The following is a 27911-nucleotide window of genomic DNA, read 5'->3' as shown; positions in this document are numbered from 1 at the left end:
GACCCTGGGTATTCCGACATTAGTTGCACTGTTCTCTATGTCCTTACTACTCCAAGCGTGGGCCTCAGACAAGCAGCAGCACTTGGGGGTGATTCATGTGTACATTACAGTCTGAGACACATTACTCTATAAAGCATTAGGGTGTCTCTCTATGATAATAACTCTACTTCTGGATTTGGAGCCAAAATTTTTTCTTACCTATGCAGCCTTCCTCATCCACATAGGTTTTAGATTTCAGTACGCGCTTTCGTTTTCTCTTGTTTTCTCCACTCGAGCCCTAAAAGATCAGAACATAAACGTTAAGGAGACCAATGAAGCTATATCAAAAAAAAAAAAAAAGCTTTTTAATTTATAACAATTACCTTCCAATATTCCATTTTGATAAAAAGTCGAAAGAGAAACTCTATACATTTCCTTTTTAAGGGACCAGCCCTATGACACAGACTAGTTATGCTCACTGTATGTGCAGGCTTGTTATTTCATTGTTTATGAGAAGGAAGGTAGGATGTTGAACAATGAACTGTATTCACTGAGTCAACAAACTTTTGCTGGGTGGCTCAGGCACCATAGTTAAAAAGACAAATAGGACAAGGTCATTACAGTCTAGTGGAGGAAAAAGCCAAGGAAAACTAACCACTGTGATACACTGTACTAACTGCTTTGATGTAGTACTACAGCAGGTATTATGGGAGCACACAGAGACAGCCCTGAAGCCAGACAAGGGGTTTCTACAGTATATCCCTTGCTCTAGACACTTGTGGTATATATTCTTGCTCTAGACACTTGGGAAACCCTGTTGGCATAATGGTTAAGTGCTATGGCTGCTAACCAAAAGGTCTGCCGTTCGAATCCACCAGGTGCTCCTTGGAAACTCTGTGGGGCAGTTCTACTCTGTCCTATAGGGTCACCGTGAGTTGGAATTGACTCCACAGCAGTGGGTTTGGTTTTTTGGTTTGCTAGACACTCGATACTTCAGCCTTGACACTTCAACGTTACACCCATCTAATTTAGTCTCAAGGAGCTCTGGTGGCACAGTAGATAAGTGCTTGGCTACTAACCAAAAGGTCAATGGTTTAAGCCCACCAGCCGCTCTGCAGGAGAAAGATGTGGCAGTCTGCTTCTGAAAAGATTACACCCTTGGAAACCCTATGGGACAGTTCTACTCTGACCTATAGGGTCACTATGAATTGGAATTGACTCAACGGCAATGGGTTTGTTGTTGTGGTAACTCTTTCTAACATTTTAAGGAACTGACAAATTGTTTTCCAAAGTGGCTGTAACCATTTTATACTCCCACCAGCAACGTATGAGGATTCTAATTTCTCCATGTCCTTCGGAAAAAACCAAACCCACTGCCATCTAGTTGATTCCAACTCAATGTCCTTGCTGGCCCTCTCTGTTATCTTTTATTTTAGCCATTCTAATGGGTATGAAATGGTATCTCATTGTGGTTCTGATTTGCATCTTCTTAATGACTAATGATGTTGAGCATTTTTCATATGCTTATTGGGGTGAGTGGTGGTGGGGGCCAAAATTTAGTCTCAGACAAAAAAACCAAACCCGTTGCCATCGAGTCAATTCCAACTCATAGTGACCCTATACAACAGAGTAGAATTTCCCAAAAGGATTTCCAAGGAGCGGCTGGTAGATTCGAACTACCCACCTTTTGATTAGCAGCTGAACTCTTAACCACTGTGCCACCAGGGCTCCAATATCATTTTATCTAGTATCTCTTCAGCAAATGAGGAAATCAGCGCAAAATTTAAATGATAGCTTTACTACACTGAATTAAGGAAAATTAGTAGTCACAAAGAAGAAAAACATCAGCATCCATTTTCTCAGCTCTTCAGTCTATAATTAATAGACGTAGGCAAGATGCAGCTGAGGATCATTCAAACTCTATTTCCCCCATCTGTTGCCAACTTTTACATCCAGCCCTTTTCCAGGAGAACTTCTGAAAAGCAACAAATGTGAATGAGTTAAGTTTGTTCTACTTTATCTATCACTCTTTGTTCTGATAAACATGCAGGACCTCTTTTTGCACAATTCCAACAGGAGTTGTGAAGCACAGCAGCCCTGATGCCAGAGGTCATGAAAATCAAAACAACCCCCCGGAACCACCTCTGCAACCCTCCTAAGACTATGCCCTATAGCTGAAATCTGTAGAGGGAATGCCCATTCTGTACAACCTATAGGAGAGCAGAATGGAACAAGAGCCATCTACTGGCATTTATGAAGTATACAACAAGTGAACTGAATTAGTATAACAGTTTTAGATCCTTGGGCAATAAAGAACACTTTGAAATTCAGGCATCCAGGTGAAGTTTTACCTTGGTGGAAGGAGGCTCTGGCTCAGTCTCTGGCACTGGTTCAGGAAGCAGAGAAGCTGGAGAAGGTGGGGATGGTGACTCAGCTTCATAAGTCCTAGGAGAGTCTGGTATGTCTGAAATAATGAAACAAGGCTTAGACAGAAGAACTACATGCACACTCTGGTACACTACCTTCTCTCCACTGGCACTCTAAACTTCCATGTCCAGCAAAGGGCATTTTGCAAGCAGTAATTCATGTCAACCAAAGACTCTGCAGTTACACAGTTATCTTTAAAATATACACCTTATTAATTTTATACAAATAAAATCAGAGAATCAAGAATTATTAGACCTGGCATGTATCTTAGACAGCATCTTAGCTAAGCTTTATCTTACTGATAAGTCAAGGTATGAAGTTGTTTCATCAGTATCTACTGGTCACCTACCAAGTTGTCAGGTATTTCACTTACATTGTTTCATTTTATCCTCACAACAACCCTAAGAGGCAGATATTATTATTCACACATTACAGCTGAGAAAACAGAAGTTCTGAGAAGTTAATTAACTTGCCAAGGTCACGGAGCTTGTACCTGAGGCCGGAGGTTTTAAACCCAAGTTGGTCTGATACCCCAGTCTTACTATTCCAACGCTATTACGTTGCCTTGTCATTCAGTAAATTTTTTTAGACATTTTTTCTCAAGATCAACTAAATGGAGATAATCAACAGATTATACCAAATGTTTTATGCTACTGCCTCTGTGAATGTTTTCTGAAGACTATATGCAATCACCTGAGATGTTTCTTAGACTGAAAGTTTCCAACTAATGTTAAGAGCAGAAGTTTTGGAGGGAAGAAAATTACATTTGAAATCGTGATCACAATTAAAACTCTAACAGCTAAGATCTATATAATATTTTATATAGAAATTTTTCTACTGATTGCCCCACTGATGAGGCTTGTTCTGCTACACTGAAATTTGCAAAGAACACTATTAGGGAAGAAATACTGCTCTGTAAGTAGTAGTACCTGAGAAGAGGGCAGCATCAGATGGATTGCCATCATTTCTGAATATAGGCAGTCCCGGGTCACCAATGTCCGTACAACCCATAGTTATGAACCAATTCCCATAAAGCCTGTTACATTAAAAATTCGAGGTACATATAATGATTCTTAATAACAAATGGGTGCTACTTTGTAATGTGGATCCAAACATTATTATTATTACTGTATCATTATGTTAAAGATGTTTTTAGTGTATCTGGAAGTGCTTCTTTAATGTTTTTTATACATAGAAAGATATATTATAAACTAAGACAAACATCTGACTAACTGACGAACTGTACCTAACTGTTTCGACTTATGTACAAATTCGACTTAAGACAGACTTAGGAATGGGTCTCGTTTGTAATCCGGAGACTGCCTGTAGTTTCAGAAACAGCGGTCTTAACATAAGGCCCATAAGAGGTGAAGTGAAAATCCTCAGCTGACCTATTACTTAATCACCACAGTGAAACTGCTGGTCAGGGAACTGAGTAGCTGCTTAGCCTCACCTGCTCCCCGAAACTCCTGGCTGTATTCAAATTCTTACCACAAATCTTGGATCTGAAATTCTCCCAACTGATTAGGTCAGTGTTAAAAATTATGACAGTGGAGGGTTCAAGGCCAAATGACCTAAAGAGGTGAAGCAGAACAAAAGCCAGAACAAAACAATAAATTATACACTTCAAGTATGAAATGGGCCTCAAAATTTTATAAGCTCTGGGAAACAAAAGACAAACATGAAAGGAAAGTGGTCCAGTTATTAACCCAGTACTGGAGGGCTAGAACATGATGGAAACTCAAGCAAGAGAAAAGTCAAACTTCAGAACCAAGCATCTATTTTTCAGAGGGTATAGCTGTTAAGAAAGCTGTGCCGTGAGGGTAGATATATTGCATGGTAGGAGGAAAGTTTATGCAGTGGGGAAGACAAAGAAAAGGAATTCTGAGTACTCACAGTAATAAATTTAGGAGTTCTTATTTTACTTCCAGTTCTGTAACTTCATGATCTACCCAAGGAAAACACCTAATCCTAGCGGCACCCTCTAAGACCCCTCTCACTGTACTTTATGCAACTGTTTATCTAGATTCCTCCTCCAGGCGCTAAGCTCCATGGAGGCAGAGATACCACTATTTCCCTGACACTGAAAACACTGTAACAATAAATCACTTTTTTAATAAAGGAAAACAATCACTTTCCAAGCTAAATTTAGAATGAGGGCTTCCAGGTCACGAAGGACTGGGCATATACATCCTTCTCTCCTCCACACCCCTCTCTCTTCCACACTCCCCCCCAACAAAAGAAGCGTGATGATAATAAGGGCATGTCAAAACCTAACCTGTTGCAGTTGAGTCGATTTCAACTCACAGCAACCCTACAGGACGGAGCAGAACTGCCCCATAGGGTTTCCAAGGAGCTGGTGGATTCAAACTGCCAACCTTTTGCTTGGCAGCCAAGCACTTTACCACTCCACCACCAGAACTCCAATAAAGGCATAAAATATTATTCCCTATAAGAGAAAAGAGAACAGAAGAGGAGCCATGAGTCCATAATGAACAAGAAATTTCAACAAATTTCCAGAAGATGGACGGCAGAAGGGAAAAAGTTCACAAGAAGCATCATTTAGGTAAGTTGGATAATAACAGTAGTTGAGGAAATGTCTATTTCATCTGATTTTAAAAACTGTGCGCATGTGTCACAGAATTGCAAATGTAAAAAATTGCTGAAATGGCAAATGTTGTTAACAACACATATTTACCACAATTTAAAAAAATGTGTGTTTACTTTAACATTTAAAATAAAATATTTTAAGAAAGGACAGGGGAAACTAAAATTTACTGGACTTTACAAACACTAATCATTCATTCTTATAAAAATTCTACAAAATCACTATTACTATTATTTGTTATATATCACTGAGGTTCAAAGAGATTAAAAAATACCCACCCACATTCATACTCTAGAATCTAGGTCTATCTCCCTTAAGTCTTTATCATCAAGTCAAGCATTCTGCCTCAATACATTTTTAGCGACAAAAGCATAGGGAATGTTTGATGCATTGGTATATTCTAAATATATCTGTTGCCAATCTACAACTCCTCAGGTGAAAGAGACTCAAGTAGTGAAACATCACTTATCCTAGGACAGCAGTCTTTGTAGGGGCAGAATAAGAACTGAGGTAAAACTAATTTCAGGGATACAGCAATACAACCACTTGTTTGTCAGAGAGTTTTCTGGCAGACATGGGTAATTAAATTCCTGGAAATCATTCATAGCTTCTTAGGACTCAGTTTTTTTAAACTATCTATCTTTACCTTAAAAGATGTACATTTGCTTAACGTTCTCCGTAAGCAACTTGCAAGGGCTGAAAATATTAGCAAAGGCTTAAACATATTGGTTAAAACTGTATTTCTTCTTAGCAATACAGATAATACTCAATGTTATTTCTTTCTGAGTCTGGCCTTTTTTTTAATTCACAAAGAAAGTTCATTGAACTGTTAAAGGTACTTATGACTCTGCCAGGTTAAAGGAGAAAGGATATTCCCTGGGGAGAGAATGAGGGATATGAAGTTGAAGGAAATTTCCTGAAAGTACTTCCAAGTGTACCTTGCAGAACACTTCAACAGGAAAAGTGGGGTGAATAATAAGAAAACCTAGTATGTGTCAAGCACTACTCTAACACTTTCGACACATTATGTTAGATAATGTTCATAAAAAGCCTACATGGTTTGTGATAACATCCCATTCTAGAGATGAGGAAACTGAGCATTATAGTTAAGTAATTTGCCTAAGGAAACCCTGGTGGCGTAGTGGTTAAGTGCTACGGCTGCTAACCAAAGGGTCAGCAGTTCGAATCTGCCAGGTGCTCCTTGGAAACTCTATGAGGTAGTTCTACCCTGTCCCATAGGGTCGCTATGAGTCGGAATCGACTCGACGGCATTGGGTTTGGTTTTGGTTTGAATCTGCCTAAAGTCACATAGTAAGTGGTAGATATAAGATTTAAATGCAGGTCATCTACCTCCAAAGTCCTTGCCATTTCCTCTACTCTTGCTGCTCATCTGCTAACTTCTAGTTTAAGAGAGCATTATCGAATTAGTATCACATATTCAGTGTTAGAGAAATAAAACAATAACAGGTTAATAACTGGGTGGGGCTTAAAATAAAATTCCACTGGCCTTGAGATAAAAAAGAAATTTAGGCATAAAATGGCAGAGGTTTATGTATTTAGCCAGATGCCAAAATGTATCTTTGCCAGAGAAAAAATCTGAAAGCCTCTGCTCTACATCATGTTATTATAGGTAGGTTGTCTACCTCGATCACATTTCTTCTCACTACTTTCCAAACTAAATAACCCCACTGATATTTCTAATCACCCACAGGTATTATTTTTGCAGCTCAAGCTTTTCACCACTGGTTCTCAAAGAAGGCTTTTCGGGATAGAGTCAACTGACCTATTAGTTCAACCCCGGTGTCTTTCTCATACCCTTTTTCTATACATTTTCCTTTACACAATTCCACCTGACTTAGAACTGACTCCTTCACTAAAACTAAAGTATCTGATGTCTTCAAACACTTTTTCAGAATCATCGCCAAGTTCTTTTCCTGCCTAGATATATGGCAGACTGTCCCCATCAGCATATATTCCTAAATATACTTCCTAGTTACTTTCTTACACGTCACGTCTGCATGGAGTTGCCTCTACTCCCTCAGCTCTTAACTGGTCAGAATGGTCCCTGATGATTTTAGCCAACCTTATTTGGCCAAATTACACTATCTGTAGCATTAGTATAAAAGTCTTTTAAATAACTGAGTACATAATTTACATTAAGGGAATTTTTTTCAATTGAAATGTCTTATGATCCCCTGATTTTAAAAATACACTCCAAGATTATAACCTACTAATTTTAGTCTTTAATGCAACCCTAGGCTATATTTGCAAGAAAGAAAATTAAAAAAAAAAAAAAAACGCAACCCTAGGCTATATTTGCAAGAAAGAAAATAGTCCCACTGTAATCAGAACTTGTCACTTCACACCTGGAATATTTTGTGTACACCTGGGTACCAGGCAACAAGAAAGATATTCATTCATTCATTCAGCAGTTGTTTATTCAGCAGCTGCCAAGTATCTGGTACTCTTCTAGATGTCAGGAAAATAGCATTTACAAAAAAAAAAAAAAATTCCTGCTTATGGATCTTACATTCTAGTGGGGAAGACAGATGACAAACTAGATAAATAAGCATCTACACACTCGGAAATCTTCCTTTCAGTGGCCTTGGTCAAACCATTCTGATAAATGGTATGAAATGAGTATACGGCAACTGTCCCTCTGGGATGCTCACAGTGCCCTATCCCTACCCATTCCAAAGAACCATTAAAATTCATACTTCTGAAGGGCACTGGGCCTTTTATAGCAATGAGGCTGTAAGCATGACTAGTGGGATCTAAATCCTTGGAGGAGTCAAAGATGGCACCTCTATCATAGACAGATTTGACTTCCTTGTACTATTTCTTAGCTCTGTTCTTTTTCATTACTGTCAGCTGTATACATAATTTGTTTTTTCAGTCACTTATTCAGTTGAGCTAATGCGTTTTTATGGTTGTTCCCATTTTTAGTTCTCACAGCAGTTTTCTGGTAAAAATTTAACAAGTTTAATTTTGTCCTTCAACAGCAGAGCAGGCCCCTTTTCTGCATCCATTATTCTTTTTTAATCCCTTATCATCAGTTTGTTTACATTTGTCTATATACCTTTATGTGAAGCCTGGTGGCACGGTGCTTAAGAGCTTGGCTGCTAATCAAAAGGCTGGCAGTTTGAATCCACCAACCACTCCGTGGAAACCTTATGGGAAACCTCATGGGGCAGTTCTACTCTGTCCTATAGGGTAGCTCTGAGCCGGAATCGACTCAACGGCAACAGGTTTGGTATTGGTTTATATACCTTTATATGGTGCAAAATCCCTTTAGATTAGATTTCCTCCTCAAATTTAAATTTCTTTATACCCTCTATGCCATGAATTCGTGGAGAATTGATTACAGCAGCTCAAGCTTTTCACCACTGGTTCTCCAAGAAGGCTTTTCAGGGTAGACTCAACTGGCCTATTAGTTCAACCCGGGTGTCTTTCTCTTACCTTCTTCTCTTTCTATACATTTTCCTTTACACAATCTGCGAAGTGATCTTGGCTCTTAGAATACTTGATATTTTTTAAAAAAACACATTAATTTTCCTGGCAAGAATCTTGCCCTTATTCTGTTTGCTTATCTTACAACGGTGCCCACAGCCAAAAACTGGAAAGGTTTACAGTGTCACTTCCTTTCAGCAATGACACTGTAGATTCTTCCAGTTTTACTTATGTGGTGCAGAACATCACCAACGCCTTTGATGCCTTCAATATTATCCTTCTTAAAAAATCCACATGAAAGCAGCCCCCAAAATAGCTCAACTTTTTTTCTAAGAAAAAATAAAAACAAAAACTGTTGCTGTCAAGTCTATTCCAACTCATAGTGACCCTACAGGACAGAACAGAACTGCCCCATAGGGTTTCGAAGGAGTGGCTGGTAGATTCACACCGCCGACCTTTTGGTTAGCAGTGGTAGCTCGCCGTAGCTCTTCACCACTGTGCCACCAGGGCTCCTCTTCTAAGAAAAACTCTTAGATAATACCGAATCCTTATTCTCTCTCTTTCCCTTTGTGTTATTTTGGCAAACTACCAAAAGATCATGGTTCTGCAAACAGAAATAGGAGCTGTCTCTCAATGCTAGGATTACTACTCTCATTGTGATCTATAATAAATTTACTTTTTAGTTCCTTGAGCATCATATGAAGAATTAATCCCACAGCCCAAAATTAATAGTAATGCCCACCTTCATCTTCACTGCTATCAGACTCAGGAAGCTTGATTCGTCTCCTCTTTTTCTTTACGGTTTCAGTTTCTTTTGTCTCATCATCAGGTAACTCCACTCGCTTCCCCCTGTTGCCACCCAGGAATAAATTGAGCATGTTACAGAGAACAGAAGTGTTAAGTATTCATATGCCACTATGGGTCTTGCTTCATAGCTCACAGTCAGTATCAGAGGGTAGAAAAGAAGAGTCAAAGTGGACCAACAAGGATTTTTTTTTTAAAGGATACTCTGCTAACTGACCACAACTAGGTCACTCTATGGGGTGGCCACAATAAAAAATTTCTACAGATCTCTATAGGCCAATGGAGGCTATAACCCCGTCACCAAGAATTTTTCCAAATTCTTCTTACAATCATTTGGCAAGCATTAAATAAGCAGCTACTACCTAAATAGAAAGGAGCTCTAGTGGCACAACAGTTAAGTATTCTCTGCTGCTAAGCTAAAAGTTGGCAGTTCGAACCCACCCAGCACCTCCACAGGAGAAAGACCTGGTGATCTGCTCCTGTAGAGATTATAGCCTAGAAAACTCTATGGGGCAGTTCTACTCTGTCACATAGGATCACTATGAGTTGGAATAGACTTAATGGGACCTAACAACAACAACCTACATACAAGGCTCTTTACTGACACTGAAGATGCAAAGATCAAGAAAGGGATATTGTTTTCAAGAAGCTCTGGATCTGGCAGGAAAAACAGAGATAAAATATATTAAAGAGAAAGAACAATATGAGCAAAGGCATAGACACAAGACCTTAAGAGGATTCTAATGACAATAGAAAGCCTAGACTCCATCTTGACATTTTTTAGCTCCTCTGTCTGGATTTTCCATCACACTGCTCATCTAAGCAACAAATAATTTATCAAGGGCCTACCAATTATTAGAGAAACAAATATGTACAAAACACAGTTTCTGTCTTCAATACCTTATTTCTTACGTAACTTTAAACATCAACTTTTTTTCTACCTTGAACTAGACAAAGAACACTTTAAACCCAAAGTAAGTAGAAGAAAATAATAAAGAGCAGAAATCAATGAAATAGAAAACAATAGAAAAAATTAACAAAGCTAAAAGTGTTCTTTAGAAGATTAATATAATTGATAAACTTTTTATGAGACTATTAAAAAAGAGTTAAAATATAAATTATCAATATCAGGGATGAAAGAATGAAACAATTTGAAATGATAAGTACAGATTCTATGGATGTTCAAGGAAAAAAGCTACATTACAAACAACTTTATACCAATAAATTAGACAGTTTAGGTGAAATGCATAAATGCCTTTAAAAACACAACTTAAAACTGACCCAAGAAGAGCTAGAAAATCTAAACAGCTCTCTATTAAAGAATCAGAATAAAAAACCTTCCTATAAAGAAAACTCCAAGCCCAGATTCATTGGTGAATTTTATCCAGGGAAAAACAATACATGTCTTACACAAACTCCTTCAGAAAACAGAGGGTGGACCTCCTCCAAACTAGTTTTATGAAGCTAGCACGGCCTTAATATTAAAACCTAACAAAGACATTACTAGAAAAATTACTGTCCAATAGCCATCTACTCTGTCCTATAGGGTCGCTATGAGTTGGAATCAACTTGGCGGCAATGGCTAATGGCTAGCCCTCAGAAACATAGAAGCAAAAAATCTTTAACAAAATATTAACATTTCAAATCCAGTAATATATAAAAAGGACAACCTATTATGACCAAGTGGGGTTCATCCCGAGAATGTAGAGTTGGTTTAACAATTGAAAATCAATGTAATTCACCACATTAGAAGAAACACCTAACCATCATCTGATTAGATGCAGAAAAAGCATTTGTCAAAACTGAACACCCGTTCATGATAGGAACTCTCAGCAAACTACAAATAGAAACAAATTTCCTCAATCTGCTAAAAGCCATCTGCTAAAAGCCTAAAGTTAACATCATAATAGTGAGATACTGAATGCACTGCTGGCATTAACCATCAACATGAGTGGTTCACCCATGCTTGGGGACATGTTAATCCATCCATATCACAAATTCCTAGGTGAGGCCCATTGGACAGTGCCCTAACTATCTGAAGCTGCAACATTTGGTTGACACCTTCTGCTAGATTAGCCCCAACTTTGCCACAAAAGTGAAGTCTTTCTGGGCCTATCAGTGCTGACAGTGTCCTTTAGAATTTCTTTCAACAGACTAATTCCTACCAACTATGAGGTAGTGTCTCAAATTCCTGGATCCATTTTTAACAGCTTGTGTGCTTTTTATTTTCTTTTCTAATTACATTTTACCACTTGAAAAATAAACTCATTGATATAAAAAGAAAACAAAGAACTTTTCTCTTAAATTTGATGGAAAACAGTAACCCCTCATTTGGCAACTTGAAGTGAAAACCAGGCACACACACACAATAAAGCACACGTATGCCATGTCGAAAAATATAAAATGAAGTAAGGGAGAAAAGACAATCAATTTAGATCAACAGGGCCAAAAATACTGACTTTGGGCCCCAAATTCCAAACTGATTCCACAGTCTTCCTACTTCACAAGATAAGCTATTGAGCCCCTCTCTTCATTTTGGTTGTATAGTTGCAGCTTTAAGGCATTAAGTCAGATTTAGTACTCAAATTGAAAACTGCCTGCTGTCAATACGCCCAGACAGGCCTCCTCACCCCCAGCAGAGACACTCTTCCCCCGCAAGCAGCAGAATTTTCCTACCTTTTTTTTTCCTGCTGCTGCATCTTAACAGGCTCTGCTTTTTTGCTAGATTTCTTCAGGCCTTCAGGTGCTGCCAGCTTTGGTTCAGTGACAGGCACTGGAGGTTGCTCCACTATTTTCTCTTCTTTCACTGCTTGTTCTGAATCCAAATTGACCTTAAGTTTATCTAGAAACAAAGTATAGCAGATGACATAGAACCCCATTGTACAATACTATTCCATCATTCTTTTGACAGACGACTATGTGCCAGGTGGTATGTCAGGGACTATAGAATGTTAGGAGCTAAAGGGAATAAAACAGTCCCTGTCCTAATGAAGCTCACAGTCTATTCAGAAAATATTTCTCCTTTCCAGCTACCATCCTAGCTATAACTGTTTTCATGTCTGAGTCCTGTTAACCCCTCCTTATATCACAGTCCCCAAGCAAATGACAGTAAATCCAAGGCTTAGAAAAAAAACGAATAGAACTTTAATATCACCCTTCTCATTTTTCAGATGAGGAAACTAAGGGTCACAAGGACTAAGAGATTTTCCCCAAGAATATACAACTTACAAATGTTGACAAGAGAATCTGCACCAAAGCTTTAGTCTCTATACTATATTCTACCTTTCTATGCCTGGATACTCTTTTATTATCTCAATATTACCTTAATGATATAATTGAAAGACTTCTGTAATAAGAAATGTTTGGCTTATGCCCTGCTTCACTCTGGACAAAATATCTGAAAGTCAGTCTTCTCTGTAAAAACTGGGATAATATTTACAAGATTATTATAAGGATTAAAAGAGATCAGTATGTGAGGTTAAGTGACTTACCCAAGGTAACACTGATAGAAAAGGTAAGAGCCTGGATTTGAACCTAAGTCAGCCTAACTCCCCAAAGTTTTTGCCCTTTTCCATACACCAAGATGAAAAACACACAAACAACTCCTGTGAAGTGTGGACGAATAAGAAATGGAAAGCAGGCTGGGCCTGGCCATCTGAGAAACTATAAAAGCAAATAATCTAGCTTTCATACTACACTCAATTGAAAAGCTTTTTTCAAGAAGTCACAAAAATACTCTATGAAAGCTATGAACAGCATGAGGCACCTCGGTAAGAAGTTTTGGTGACACATTGTAAAATAGCTTAAACCATCTACAGTGTAGAAAAAAAAACTATTGATATCTGAGTCTTGGCTGTTACACACAGCTTAATAATTTATAAAAATTTGAAAGAGTAAATGACAAAAGTGAAAAACATGCAACCCATTATGCTTTATTTTTTGAAGACTTTAACTTGAACGGGAAATTTGAATGGTGAAATTCACCAACCCAGTGGTGAGGTATTCTCTTGTGGTGGTACACTGGTGGTATACCAACAGCCTATAGTCAGCATGTTGTTCTCATGTTTCAGCGCTTCTTACACTTTTCTACCAAAATATCCCAAATCATATAGGACTAAACATGTATTTCCAGGGGGAGTCTAAGAATCTTAAGCAGACAACCCAAGAAACAGTTCTGTGAGTCGCACATCTTTCTTTAAAATTTATGCACATTTTGCATTTTGTTACATAATTTATATCATTTTAATGGCACTTGTTTTAAAATTAGTATATCATTATGAGAAAAAAACCTCTAAATACTTCCTACCCACCTTATGGGTTAAGGAAAGAAAGGCTATTGCACTGAGTCTACCAATTTCAGAAAAACGATCTGAATTAAAGCACCACTGATATAATATTAGATTCAGTATCCAGAGTTTCTGGAGCCCTGGTAGTGCAGTGGTTAAGCACTCACCTGCTAACCAAAAGGTCAGGGGTTCAAACCTGCCAGCTGCTACATGGGAGAAAGATGTGGCAGTCTGCTTCTGAAAAAATTATAGCCTAGGAAACCCTATGGGGCAGTTCTACTCTGTCCTATAGGATCAATATGAGTCAAAACCCGACAGCAACAGGTTTTTGGTAAGCAGCACTGGGTGCAAAGGTGAAGCACTTGGCAGCTAACCAAAAGGCTGAGGGTTCGAATCCACCCAGCTGCTCCATGGGGGAAAGACCTGGTAATCTAAGTCCATAAAAATTACAGCCTGGAAAACCCTGAGTCAAAATCGACTCAATGGCGCCAACAACCTATATATACATGTGGTTACAATTGGCCAGTTAGCTGGTAAAGAGGTAGTTCCATGAAACATTTTCAGGAAACTGTTAAGGAAGCTTTAGTCACATTTTCTTGTTATCTGAGAGATGAAGTCACTTCTATCAAATGACTCATTAAAAGTATCTCCTTTTAATACTCAAGAAAATATGGAACCTTTTCAAGCAAAAAAAAAAAAATCTAACTGATGACAACTTTTTCTTACTGATGCAGCAATTTTTATTATGTATAAACCATTAAGTTATTTTTATTGAGCTATAATTCATAGACCATAAAATTCACCCTTTCAAAGTATACGAGTCAACGGTTTTTAGTATATTTAAAAAGTTGTGCACCCATTACTACTATCTAATTTAAAGCATTTGTATCACTCCAAAAAGAAACCCATACCCATTAGCAGTCACTTCCAACTCACCCCACCTCCACCCCCGGCAACCGCTAATCTACTTTCTCTATAGATTTGCCTATTCTGGACATTTCATATAAATGGAATCACATAATATGTGGTCTTCTGTGTCTGGCTTCTTTTACTTAGTATAGTTTTCAGGGTTCAATCATGTAGCATGTATCAGTACCGGATTTCTTTTTATAACTGAATAATAAATATTCCATTATATGGATATACCATATTCTGTTTATCCATTCATCAAGTGATGGGTTGATGGGTTGTTTCTATATTTTGGCTATTATGAATAATATTGCTATGAACATTTGTGTACCAGTTTTTGTGTGGACATACATTTTCATTTCTCTTGGGTAATTTTTTTTTTTATATACAGCTAGGAGTGGAACTGTTGGGTTGTATGCTTAGATTACGTACGTTTAAACTTTTGAGAAACTGCTGCGTTGTTTCCCAAAGAGGGTGCACCATTTTAGATTCCCAGATGCAATGTATGAAGGTTCCAACTTCTCTACATCCTTGCTAACACTTGCTATGGTCCAGCATTAAGTTTTAAATGGTTCAAGTCCCCACAATCAACTCTCTTCACCCAACTCTTAAAACTTCAATTTCATTGTAATGATCTTGTCATGTGTCCAATAAAAACATTCATAATTTTACTCTAAACACTCAGCCTTGAAAAAATATCTGCTAAATAAACCAACTCTGTAGCCATTCTTTTTATGGGTGAACAATTAATTATTTTATCGAGGTTTTCTCCCTCCTTCTATTACATTCTATCGTTACACCCTGTTTACTTTCTGCCTAGCAATTACAATCATTAACTTTTTTTTCTGTATTTGTCTTCTCTCCCAGTAGAATATACGGGCCACAAGGACAGGGCTTGTTTGTCTTATTCTCCATTGTATCACCAGTGCATAATAGTGCTAAGTATATAGAAGGGGCTCAAAAACTATCTGGTGAATGAATACATTAATAAATAAGTGTATACCCTGCATAGTCTGAATTTCTCCTTTTTACAATGAGTAAATATTCACATCTTATATATTTTTAAATAATTTTTTAAAAATCACTGGTTTGTAAACAAATTCATATAAACCAAACAATTAAACACATGGTCTTCTTTAAGGCTGCCAAGAAACCACACGATCTGACTAGGTACAGTGGGCTAGTACCAGCTACCCAGGCCAGGGATGTTAGCATGATCTGCGTACCGTGGTTGCAGTAATACAATTGTGCTCCTCAATAACCTGAAAAGTATCAAATTTTCCATATACTTCAGAACACAAGAATGTTCCTGTCTGATAGCTTTTATGGAAAATTAAAAACTATGACTCCAACCCCCTTCCTCAACACCAATTTGACCATCATGAAAAAGCAGAATTTTGACCAATTTTGCTTGCACAGGCACATAACAAAACTCTTTCCCACAAAATCTTGAAAAACTGTTGCTCCAAAAAAGTTTGACATAATTATTCTGTGGTTCCTAATTTCTTTCTGGTATTCTGCCACATACCCTCATGGGGTGTGTACTTGATATAAGAAGTACAGTGAAACGTGGGAAAGCCGGAACCTGTGTACAGCAGAAACCTGTCAGAGAAGGAAAACTCAAATATTTTCCACTGAAACGAGAAATTGAAAAGTGGTAAAGCTGCACCCTGTCAAAGGTGGAAAACTTGCAAGACCCAGAAAAACAAGGTAGTCCCGCCGAGTTCTGGCTCTCACAGGCTTCACTGTATAAAGATATGTGACTATTGATTTTTTCCATATGAATAAATTATTAAAATTTTTTTTTTCAATAAAGAGTTTGCTTTCTCAAAAAGTATTATTTTAAAACGGTCATCTCTACCTGGACCCTTCTAATTCACAGTGAGGTCTAATCCATTACTGTAAGTAATCTGCAAAAATAACTAAAGAAAGGCAAAAGATTTATTTCTACAGCTCCTTGAGAAAGTAACAAAAAGTCACACTGGGCAAACTGATCCCACTATTTATGATATTAACCTCAAAACTACACTACATCACCAGGCAGACTCTCTATGAAACAAGCATCTAAACCCGTTTTCCTAGTGAAGAAGGTAAAGTAGGAATGGTAAACTACCTTCTAAGAGAACTAAACTGAGCCCAGTTCACCCAGTAAAGTCACTGTTCCAGTTGGATTATGTTCATCAATAATACTGGTCACCAAACTGCAAATTTATGTTAGGATGCAAGAATAATACATGTTAGTCTCCTAGATAGGCAAAAACTAGACAAGGTGGCTTTCACTTCAAATATAATATGTTATTACACTGTCATTGATTTATTCAAAGGAAAGTAAGAACATACTTACTCACAACAGCCTTTCCAAAAAAATTGCTCATCACATTCCCTTTCCCTGGGGCCTTGCTGCCTGCCGAAGATGCCTAAAAGAAAACCAAACCCAGTGCCGTCGATTTTTTCTAGTGTTTAGGTTGCTTCTGAAGTGACACAGTCTCAACCAATCTCTTCATTACAGCACACTGTTGTGATGGTACAATTTTTATGTAACCATGCCAAAATGTGTAGTCCTTGGATATAAGAACAAATCTAGATCAATAACCCAGACAAGACAGTATCTGGTGTTAATCTCCAAAGCTTAGTTTTTCAGACTTCCTATAAAATTATAATCCGTGAATGTTTTAAAACTTTCCTTGAGCATATTTAAAAATTACTTAGTTTCACAGAATTAAAACAGATCAGAGGCAGTATGGAATACAACGGGGAAAAAAATTCTAAAATATTACATTTGTAATCATCAGAAGTGGATCTGAATCCTGGTTCTACAACTTTATAGCAATACGACCTCTGGGCAAATTATTTAAGCCTAGGCTTCAGTTCACTACATATAAAATGGGGATAATAATATTTCCCTCAGAGAACTGGGAAGAAAAAATTAAAAAAAAAAAAAATCAAACTACTGGCACACAGTAAAAGTTCAATGAATGTTACTGTTTTCTCTGTACCCTTCCTCTCCTTTCCCAAAGCAGAAGCTTTGAAATGACAATGATGGTATTAATAGTAATAACAATAATTATACTTTATTGGGTTGTTTTTAGCAGTTATCTTAATGATACTTAAGTCAATGCACTTAAGTTAGTTCAGATGACGAACAATAACAACAACAACAAAGAGAACAAAGGCGAAAAAATCTTGAAAAATGCATAAGATAGAATGTTAGATACATTAGGAAGCTAGGCAAAAATAGCAAAGTCCAGATTATAAGACCCCAAAGTGACATAATGCTAATATACAATTCTTTATACTTAAAGTTTTTCAAGGTATTCTCACATGCATGATTTCAACTGGGTCTCATAACAATTTTATGATATGGACAGAGCAGGTATTACCATTTTACAGAAGGGGAATCTAAGGATTGGTGAGAAGCATTATAAAAAAGAAAAAGGACTGTTTCAGATGAGAATAATGAGTGTCAAAGGGTTCAAACTATAGTAGTAAAATCAGAACTAATATCGGAATCCTATTTTTTATATAATTAAAACACTACCACTGAATGTGTTTCTAGTTACCCATTACGAGCTGTAAAGGCCTAATCTTTTAAAAACATTATTTGTTACCTCTTTAGCCTCTGTTTTGCTTTCCTTGTTAGAGTCTTGAGTTTTAAAAGCAGCTTTGGTGGCAAACATTCCCATAATTCCTTTGGGCTGCTGGGAGACCTGCTTGGAGGCAGGTGGGCCATGACCATTGGTGGTCAACCCGTTATTGGCTTCTGTCTCATTTGATGCCTGAAGATTTGGCTGCTCAAGCTTTTCCAAAGATGAGAACTCAGTGGGAGCTCTAGGGACTGCAGCTGCACATTGTATGGCACTAAATCTGCAACAGAAATGTTAAAGTAATGTCAAACCTTATTTTCAAACTCTTACTTCTTCCCCAAAATACTTTCTAAGCCTAATACTATAAAACTAGAGAATTTTAGTAATGGAATGGATGTTAGAAATTATTTTGTTAAAAACTCTCATTTAGATAAAAAACAAGTATTTTGAGAGAGTGACTTGTCCTAGGTCATACAGCTAGTCAGAGTTCCTGAGTGGTACAAACAGTTAACATGCTCTATTGCTAACTGAAAGGTTGGTAATTTGAACCTGCCCAGAGGTGCCGCAGAAGAAAGGCCTGGAGATCTACTTCCTAAAACTTAGTTATTGAAAACTCTATGGAGCACGATTCTACTCTGACACACATGGGGTCACCATGTGCAGAATCAACTCAAAGGCAACTGGTTTTTATACAGCTAGTTAGTAACAGAGCTAGAGTTGAAATCAGGTGTCTTCTATCACACCATAATGAATATTCTTGCTCTTCTGAAAAAATGCATTCTAATTCAAAACACGATTAAGAACCAGGGCTTCGAACTGGTTCATTTCAGTTCAAACTCCTGCTGGGAATTTGCATTCCTAACAAGTTCCCAGGCAATGCTAATGATGATGCCGGTTACGGACCAATTCTGAGAACCAAAGGTGGAGCCAACCCAAACCAAACCCACTGCTGTTGAGTTGATTCCAACTCACAGTGACCTTATAGGACACAGAGTGGCTGGTGGATTCTAACTGTTGACCTTTTGGTTAAATGCCAAGTTCTCAACCACTGCGCCACCAGGTCTCCACTAGGAGAGCAGTGGTTTTCAAAATTTATCATACATAGGAATAACCTGGGAATCTTGTTAAACTGTAGATTCTGATTCAGTTTATCTGGGGTGGAAATGCACATTCTCAGCAGGGGTTCGAACTGGAACAAACCAGTTCAAAGCCCTGGTAAGAATACACCAAAAAAAAAACAAAGATTAGTAATTTCACCATCCTTGGGAAACCAAATGTTTGTCTTTTTAATAAAAACCTTCACCTTTGAGGGATAGATATGTAGTAAGTACTGACTGAATCAAGATTAAGAGCTTTAAGTATTAACAAATCTCCTGGTAACTCTCCTAGTCAGAGCAAGTCATGCTTTAGAACACAGAGAGACCTGGGAACAGGGCTACTGGCTCCTATAACCGGTGGTCCTTTACAACCATTTGTTAATAAATTCCTAATAATACCAATGAGCAGCACCAGACAAGTAGCTGGACCAAGGCAAAGTGAAAAAATGTGATGCAACAGTTTGCAAGGCATATTAAAGGAAGTATTCATCTCTTCTTCCCTAATCGTTATAGATGCACTTGTTTCATACAACTCTATAATGTAACATCCCACACTGGAAGTGGATCACTGATTCAGCCTTTTCAAAGGGTTGTACCTAAAACAAAGTTTCCTAACAAAGAAGAACATTTTATTTCCCTCAGCCTTTGGCTCATTGTGGTTAAGGGAGAGCTCCACAAAGGTACGCAAGTATTTGTCTTTTGTATTTCAAGCAGTCAACACAAGACCTGGCACATAGCAAGTGTCAGGAAATGCATGTTGAAAGATTGACTATTTAGGTCACTAAAGGGAAGGCTTTCTCTCCCTACATCTCAATTTGGGATGTGAGATAGGGGAAGTTACGAAACCATGTGGTGATAACAATTATCTTAGAAATCAACCAAGCACAACTTCAAGATTAAGTGATAGAATACCTGGCCTAAGAGCAAAATCCCTGATGAATCATTTAATGTCAGAAGTAACTTTAAACTGGGCAGCTAGAGTCTACAGCTCTAAAAATCTCATTGATTTATTATGGCCCACATCAGAAAGACCTATGTTAACACAAATATCTTGTGCATCAGAGTTAAGAACAGATGGAAATCATTTACTTCCACCTACTGCTCTTCCTATCTGGCCCTGCAGTGCTTCTATGTACAAAGAAAATAGCAATGTTTTATTTCATTGTCAACATCTCAAGTTGGCCCTGAGTCAATGCTTTCTCCATTTGGTCTGCATTCCACACCTTAGGGTCAGGACCAGGAATTGGCAATGAGGATGAGACCAAGTTAGGTTGGGAACATGTCTGAAGAGAGAAGAATCTCTGCTCAATGCTAAAATTTCAATTTCTTCCTGTCACAGCACTTCTTGAAACACACGAAACAATGAGTCAGATCTCAGTTGGCCCATAATTCTCAGGATCAAATACAAACTTCTTAGAGCTAAATTCTTCACATTTCTACCAGGGATACTTTTAGTATTTAAGTAAAGTTTCATTACAGTGCTTCCTATTACATTTCTACTTGCTATATTTATTTTAATGGTCCCTGTGTAAATTTCGTTTTGAACTTTTTGAGTTACTTTGCTTCTTGTTTGCTTACTTGCTAGATACAAGAGAGGAACACATTTTCAGAGCTTGGCATGCCATGACTAGATTTTACTACAGGTTATACGTGAAACCTAATAAGATATTCTACATAAACTTACCAAGGCGTTAACTTTATTACTCTTTGGCTATGTCATTATATTTACTTATTTATTTAATAAATATTTGTATGCCTATTACACTCAAAGTTTTGGGCCAAAGGGGAAAAAAAAACTAACACCTATCATTAATTCATTCAACAGTTACTTACTAAATGCACTCCTATGCCAGGCACCATTTTGGGTATACAGTGATAATCAAGAGACTCAATCCGTATTCTCATGGAACTTACAGAAACCATGGTAATTCTATATCTATTTCTATTCCAGGACCTAGCTCCATCAGTGATTCCATCTCCTCCTACGTCTTCAACCTTTTCTATCTTGTGACTCTTTCCTAACAACACAAGTTGAAGTCATTCTCAACTTTAAAAATGTATATATCCTTCCTCAACCCCAAGTACCTCTTTAGCTACTTTTCCTCAATTTTATAGTCACGTTTCCTGGAAAGCGTTTCCTCATCTGCTGCATCTCTTCCTCATGCCCTATTCACTCCACCGAAGATGCTCTTACCTACCATGCTCATGGACAGAAAGACTCGACATTGTGAAAATGTCCATTCTACACAAAGTGGTTTACACATATAGTGCAATACCGATCCAAATACCAGCAGCATTCTTTAGCAAGATGGAAAAACTAATCCCTAACTTGATATGGAAAGGAAAGAGGCCTCAGATAAGCAAAGCATTACTGAAGGGGAAAAAAAAAAAAAGTAGGAGGCCACATACTACCTGATCTCAGAACCTACTATACAGCCACAGTATTCAAAACAGCCTGGTACTGGTACAATGACCGACAGATAAACCAACGGAATACAATCCAGAACCCAGATGTAAATCCATTCACTTATGGTCAGCTGATTTTTGACAAAGGACCGAAGTCCATTAAATGGGAAAAAGACAGTCTTTTTAGCAAACGGTGCTGGCAAAACTGGATGTCCATCTGTTAAAAAAAAAAAAAAAAAAAAACAGGACCCATACTTCATACCATATACAAAAGTTAACTCAAAATGGATCAAAGACCTAAATGTAAAGCCTAAAATCATAGAGATCATGGAAAAAAAAACATAAGGACAGCACCAGGGGCCCTAATACGTGGCATAAAGAAATACAAACCATAAAGAGAATATAAACCATAACTAACAATGTACAAATACCAGAAGATAAACATACTCATCAAAAGACTTTACCAAAAGAGTAAAAAGAGAACCTACAGAACAGGAAAAAATTTTTGGCTATGACTCATCTGTCAAGGCTCTTATCTCTAAAATCTATAGAATACTTCAAAACCTCAATAACAAAAAGGCAAATAATCCAATTTAAAAAAATGGGCAAAGGATATGAACAGACACTTCACCAAAGAAGAAATTCAGGCAACTAACAAGACACATGAGAAAATGCTCACAATCATTAGCTATTACAGAAATGGAAATCAAAACTATAATGAAAACCCAATTAAAGAATGGGCAAAGGATACAAACAGGCACTTCACTAAAGAAGACATTCAGGTAGCTAACAGATACATGGGGAAATGGTCACCATCATTAGCCATTAGAGAAATGCAAACCAAAACTACAATGAGATACCATCTCACTCCAACAAGGCTGGCATTAATCCAAAAAACACAAAATAATAAATGTTGGAAAGGCTGTGGAAAGAATGGAACACTTATACACTGCTGGTAAAAAAAAGAAGGAATGTAAAATGGTACAACCACTTTGGAAATTGATTTGGCACTTCTTTAAAAAGCTAGGACTAGAACTACCATATGATCCAGCAATCCCACTCCTTGAAATATATCCTAGAGAAATAAAAGCCTTTATACAAACAGATATACGCACACCCACGTTCACTGCAACACTGTTTACAATAGCAAAGAGATGGAAGCAGCCAAGGTGCCCATCAACGGATGAATGGAAAAATAAACTATGGTATATTCACACAATGGAATACTATGCATCAATAAAGAACAGTGATGAATCTGTGAAACATTTCATAACATGGAGGAATCTGGAAGGTATTATGCTGAGTGAAATTAGTCAGTTCCAAAAGGACAAATATTGTATGACACCCCTATTATAAGAACTCAAGAAATAGTTTAAACAGAAAAGAAAATATTTTTTGATGGTTACGAGAAGGGGGAGGGAGGGAGGGAGGGAGAGAGGATTCACTAATTAGATAGGAGACAAGAACTAATTTAGGTGAAGGGAAAGACAACACGCAATATAGGAGAGGTCAGTACAACTGGACTAAACCAAAAGCAAAGCAGTTTCCTGAATAAACTGAACGCTTCAAAGGCCAGCGTAGCAGAGGTGGGGGTTTGGGGACCATGGTTTCAGGGGACATCTAGGTGGACTGGCATAATCTATTAAGAAAACATTCTGCATCCCATTTTGGAGAGCGGCATCTGGGGTCTTAAATGCTAGCAAGTGGTCATCTAAGATGCATCAACTGGTCTCAACCCACCTGGAGTAAGGGAGAATGAAGAACACCAAAGACACAAGGTAATTATGAGCCCAAGAGACAGAAAGGGCCACATAAACCAGAGACTACATTGCCCTGAGACCAGAAGAAATAGATGGTGCCCAGCTAAAACTGATGACGGCCATGACAAGGAACACAACAGAGGATCCCTTAAGGAGCAGGAGAACGGTGAGATGCAGACCTCAAATTCTCATAAAAAGACCAGACTTAATGGTCTGACTGCGACTAGAAGGACCCTGGAAGTCATGGCCCAGGCCTTCTCTTAGCCCAAGACAGGAACCATTCCCAAAGCCAACTCTTCAGACAGGGACTGGATTGGACTACGGGATAGAAAATGATACTGATGAGGGCTGAGCCTCTTGGATCAAGTAGACACATGAGACTATGTGGACAGCTCCTGCTCTCCAGAGTAGAAATGAGAAGGCAGAGGGGGACAGGAGCTGGCTGAATGGACATAGGGAATACAGGGTGGAGAGAAGGAGTGTGCTGTCTCATTAGGTGGAGAGCAACTAGGAATACAAAGAAAAAAAAAAAAAGGAGTATATAGCAGGGTATATATTAAGTTCCTGCATGAGAGACCGACTTGATTTGTAAACTTTTACTTAAAGCACAATAAAAATGAAAACAAAACAAAACACTACAATGAGATACCATCTCACCTCAACAGTACTGGTACTAATAAAAAAAACAGAAAATAACAAATGCTGGAGAGGTTGGGGGGAGACTGGAACTCTTATACACTGCTGGTGGGAATGTAAAATGCTACAACCACTATGGAAAATGATGTGGCACCTCCTTAAAAAAAAAAAAGAGCTAGAAATAGAAATACCACATGTTCCAGTAATCTCACTACTAGGAATATATCCTAGAGCCATCATACAAATACACATACGCACCCCCATGTTCACTGCAGCATTATTCACAATAGCAAAAAGATGGAACTACCTAAGTGCCCATGAACAGATGAATGGATAAACTTATGGTACATATATACAATGAAATACTACACAACCACAAAGAACAATGATGTATCTGCAAAACATCTCACAACATGCATGAATCTGGAGAACATTATGCTGAGTGAAATAAGTCAATCGCAAAAGGACAAATATTATATGAGACCAGTAAACCCAAGAAAAGGTTTACACGCACACACACACACACCAGTCTTTGATGGTTCTAAAGGAGAAGGTGGGGAAGAGAAATCACTAACTAGATAGTAGACAAGCATTAACTTTGGTGAAGGGAAAGACAACACACAATATAGGGGAAGTCGGCACAACTTAACCAAGGCAAAGTCACAGAAGCCTCCTAGACACATCAAAATAGCTTGAAGGACCAAGTTACTGGGGCTGAGGGCTGGAGACTATGGTTTCGAGGGATATCTAGGTCAACTGGCATAACATAGTTCATAAAAAAAAAATTCCACATCCTACTTTGTTGAGTAGTATCTGGGGTCTTACAAGCTTGTGGGTGGCCATCTAAGATACATCTCTTGGTCTCACCACATTTGGAGCAAGGGACAATGAAGAAAACCAATGACACAAGGAAAATATTAGTCCAAAGGACTAGTGGACTACATGAACCACAGCCTCCACCCCAGCCTGAGTCCGGAAGGACTAGATGGTGCCCTGCTACCACCACTGAAGGCTGACAGGAATCAACAATAGAGGTTTCCGGACACAGCAGGAGAAAAATGTAGAACAAAACTCAAATTCACAAGAAAAGACCAAATTTATTGGTCTGAAAGAGACTAGAGGAACCCCTGCAGTTATGGCCCCTAGGCACCCTGCTAACTCAGAACGGAGGCCACTCCTGAAGTACACCTTTCAGACAAAGATTAGACAGGCCTATAAAATAAATAACACACATGAGGAATGTGCTTCTTAGTTCAATCAAGTATATGAGACCAAACGGGCAAGAGCTGCCCGAAAGCAAAGGCGAAAAGGCAGGAAGGGACAGGAAAACTAGACAAATGGACACAGAGGACCCAGGGTGGAAAGGGAAAGGGAGAGAGTGCTGCCACACTGCAGAGATAGCAACCAATGTCACAAAACAATTTGCGTATAAATTTTTGAATGAGAAGCTATTTTGCACTATAAGCTTTCACCTAAAACACAATATAACTTTAAAAAAAGAAAGAAAATGCTCTTACCAAGGCCACCAGTAAATCCAACAAACACTTTTCAGTTCCTATCTTACTTGGTTTCTCAGCATCATCTGACGTTATTGGCCAGACCCTCCTTCTCAAAACTCTTCCCTTAGCTACTGAAACATCATAAACTCTCGTGAATTACCTCTGATCTTGGACTGCTCTCTCTTGGGCCCCTCTTTTTCTGTCTATTCCTGAAAAACGGTTATCACGTAAACATGGCCATGTACTGTTCTAATGTTTTATATACATTAATTCATTTAATTCTCTATAACTCTACGAGGTCGATACAATTGTTAGCCCCATTTTACTGATAAGGAAACTGAAGCACAGAGGAAACTGAAGCCCAAGGCACACAGCTAGTAATTGTAGCCTAGAGTTTTATTTTCTGCCCTTTCATTCTATACATTCTCCCTGTATGTCTGCAACTATTGATGTGACCCAAGTACTTTATCTATTTGCTCTGATTCCAAAATCTCCATTTTGCCCTAGGTTTCTCTCCTTAGCTGTAGACTCACCTATTTAACTCAATGGACATCTCCACTTGGATTTCCCACATGCTTCTCAAACTCAACATGCCAAAAACCCAATTCATCATTTTTCTCTGTCCCAAAGTCTGCTCTTCCTCTTATAATCCATCTAGCTGCCCAAGTCAGAAACATGGGCATCATCTTTAACTCCATGAACAATCCCCACCCGCCCCGCACACAAACATACATCTCGCCCCCAACCACTACTCCAACATCCAGGTTTTGATGATTATGACTCTTTATCCTTCATACCACTCCATACCCAACACCACAAATTTACTTCAGGTAACCATATTCTCTACCCTGGATCAATGCAACATTTCCCTGACTCCATCAAATCACAACAGACAAATTTTAGGTTCCATGAGGAGAGAGATTATGCCTAACTGATCTACATAAACATTAAGCAAGTGATCTTTCTAAAATGCTATTCTGATTGCTTCACTACATCTGCTTAAAAATCTTCAGTGGCTTCCCACTGACCTTGGGATAAAGTCTAAGCTTCTTATCTTAGTAGTCAAAGCACAGAATGATCTGACTCCTGCTTGCCTCTTCAGTCTTGTATCTAATTATTTCCTACATCTTACTCTAAGCTCAGCCATAGGAAACTATTGTGGTTCCTCACAAGCACCATGTTTTCCCTCAGCTCTGTCCTCACCCTCCCATTTTTCCTTTGTCTAGCTACTTCTAGTGGATCTTTAGGCCTCCACTTAGATGTCAGACTCTCCAAGAAGCCTTCTCTGTTCTGTCTCCTCATACCCACCCAAAAGTGTGGGATAAATGAACTTCCAACAACTCCCCTTGCTATTACTCCTATTATAGCACTCATCATTATAGCACTGTCACATTGTACTATAACTTCCTGTCTCCCATCAGACCACAAATTCCATAAGCAGGTACCGTGCCACAATCACCCTATAGTGTGAGGCATATCATAGGTTCTCATCAGAGATCTGCTGAATGAATTCAATTCTCTTGCTTAGTACCCATTAAGGAGTAAGTGCCCAATATATGTTAGTGGAACTGACTTAAACCCTCAAAATAACCCCACAATGTAGGCATTTCTATATCCAATTTAAAGATGAAGAAACTGAAGCTCAAAGAGTTTAAGTAATGTGTCTAAAGTCAGTGAGCTATTAAGAAATGCCACAATTCCAGCCCATGACCATATAATGTAATTCCAAAATCTATGTGTGTTATAGTCCAATACCTCCTTGTGCTGTGAAGGATACAAAGATGAACAAGAGCTAATCCTGGCTACAGAAGCTCAAGAAAAAGTTACTTTTGGATAGAAGGTAGAGAGATATCAAATTAGGAATAGCTGTTGAAGGATGGCTAGGATTCAGACAAGCCGAGAGGTGAAAGGGAGTAATGAGGGGCTCAACAAATATTTCTAGTGGCAGTGACAGGACCAAAATAGGAGAAATAAATTTATGGGGAGTCCACTGGGGTTTTCAATACGGGTTGTGGCTGCTATTTTTCACCTTATGATGTACTAATAAAGCCAGGCATGTGTCTTACGACAAGATAAATGGGGTTTTACTAGACTTGGCATTCACTCTAAAGAGGCAGCCACTGTGTAAACATCTTACAAAATCAATTAGTACAGAAGCCCACAAGGAACATTTAATGAGCTCACTTGCTGCAGTTCTGCAAGTTGCTTTTAAGGATGTCATAGTCAGTATTGAACAGAGGCCCACTGTCCTTTAGCATGGCTTTCTGGATGCTGTAGACATGGATGCTGGCAGTCACAGCTAGCTTGGACTTCACAGCTACAAGTCAACAGGAAAAGCAGTCTGTTAATATACAAACTTCATAACATGTAGAGACTTTAACAAGAAACCCTTCTGCATTAAACCATTTGCAGCCTGTGGTGGTCTAAAAGGCCCTAAATGGCCAAATAGCCACATATATAGTATAA

General features: G+C 38.3%; 1 protein-coding gene across 5 annotated transcripts in view; it reads right to left on the bottom strand.

Moving 5' to 3' along the window:
* POLD3 (DNA polymerase delta 3, accessory subunit) overlaps positions 1-27911 on the bottom strand; it is a 109357-nt gene that overhangs the window by 66251 nt on the left and 15195 nt on the right. For all 5 annotated transcript variants that reach the window (XR_002783644.2, XR_002783643.2, XR_010322491.1 and 2 more), the window contains exons 5-11: positions 27630-27762; positions 18072-18327; positions 16808-16880; positions 11945-12110; positions 9207-9313; positions 2331-2443; positions 199-277 (exon numbers count right to left, since the gene is read on the bottom strand). Coding sequence is in view for 1 of the 5 variants with exons in the window: in XM_010599581.3 (XP_010597883.1) it covers positions 199-277; positions 2331-2443; positions 9207-9313; positions 11945-12110; positions 16808-16880; positions 18072-18327; positions 27630-27762 (927 nt within the window). In the remaining 4 variants the exon portion in view is untranslated. The remainder of the gene's footprint in view (positions 1-198; positions 278-2330; positions 2444-9206; positions 9314-11944; positions 12111-16807; positions 16881-18071; positions 18328-27629; positions 27763-27911) is intronic.

This window comes from Loxodonta africana, chromosome 7 (genome assembly GCF_030014295.1).
Source record: "Loxodonta africana isolate mLoxAfr1 chromosome 7, mLoxAfr1.hap2, whole genome shotgun sequence".
Classification (NCBI taxonomy): domain Eukaryota; kingdom Metazoa; phylum Chordata; class Mammalia; order Proboscidea; family Elephantidae; genus Loxodonta; species Loxodonta africana.
The sequence above is the reverse complement of the archived record's forward strand: the minus strand, read 5'-3'. Positions and strand labels throughout refer to the sequence as shown.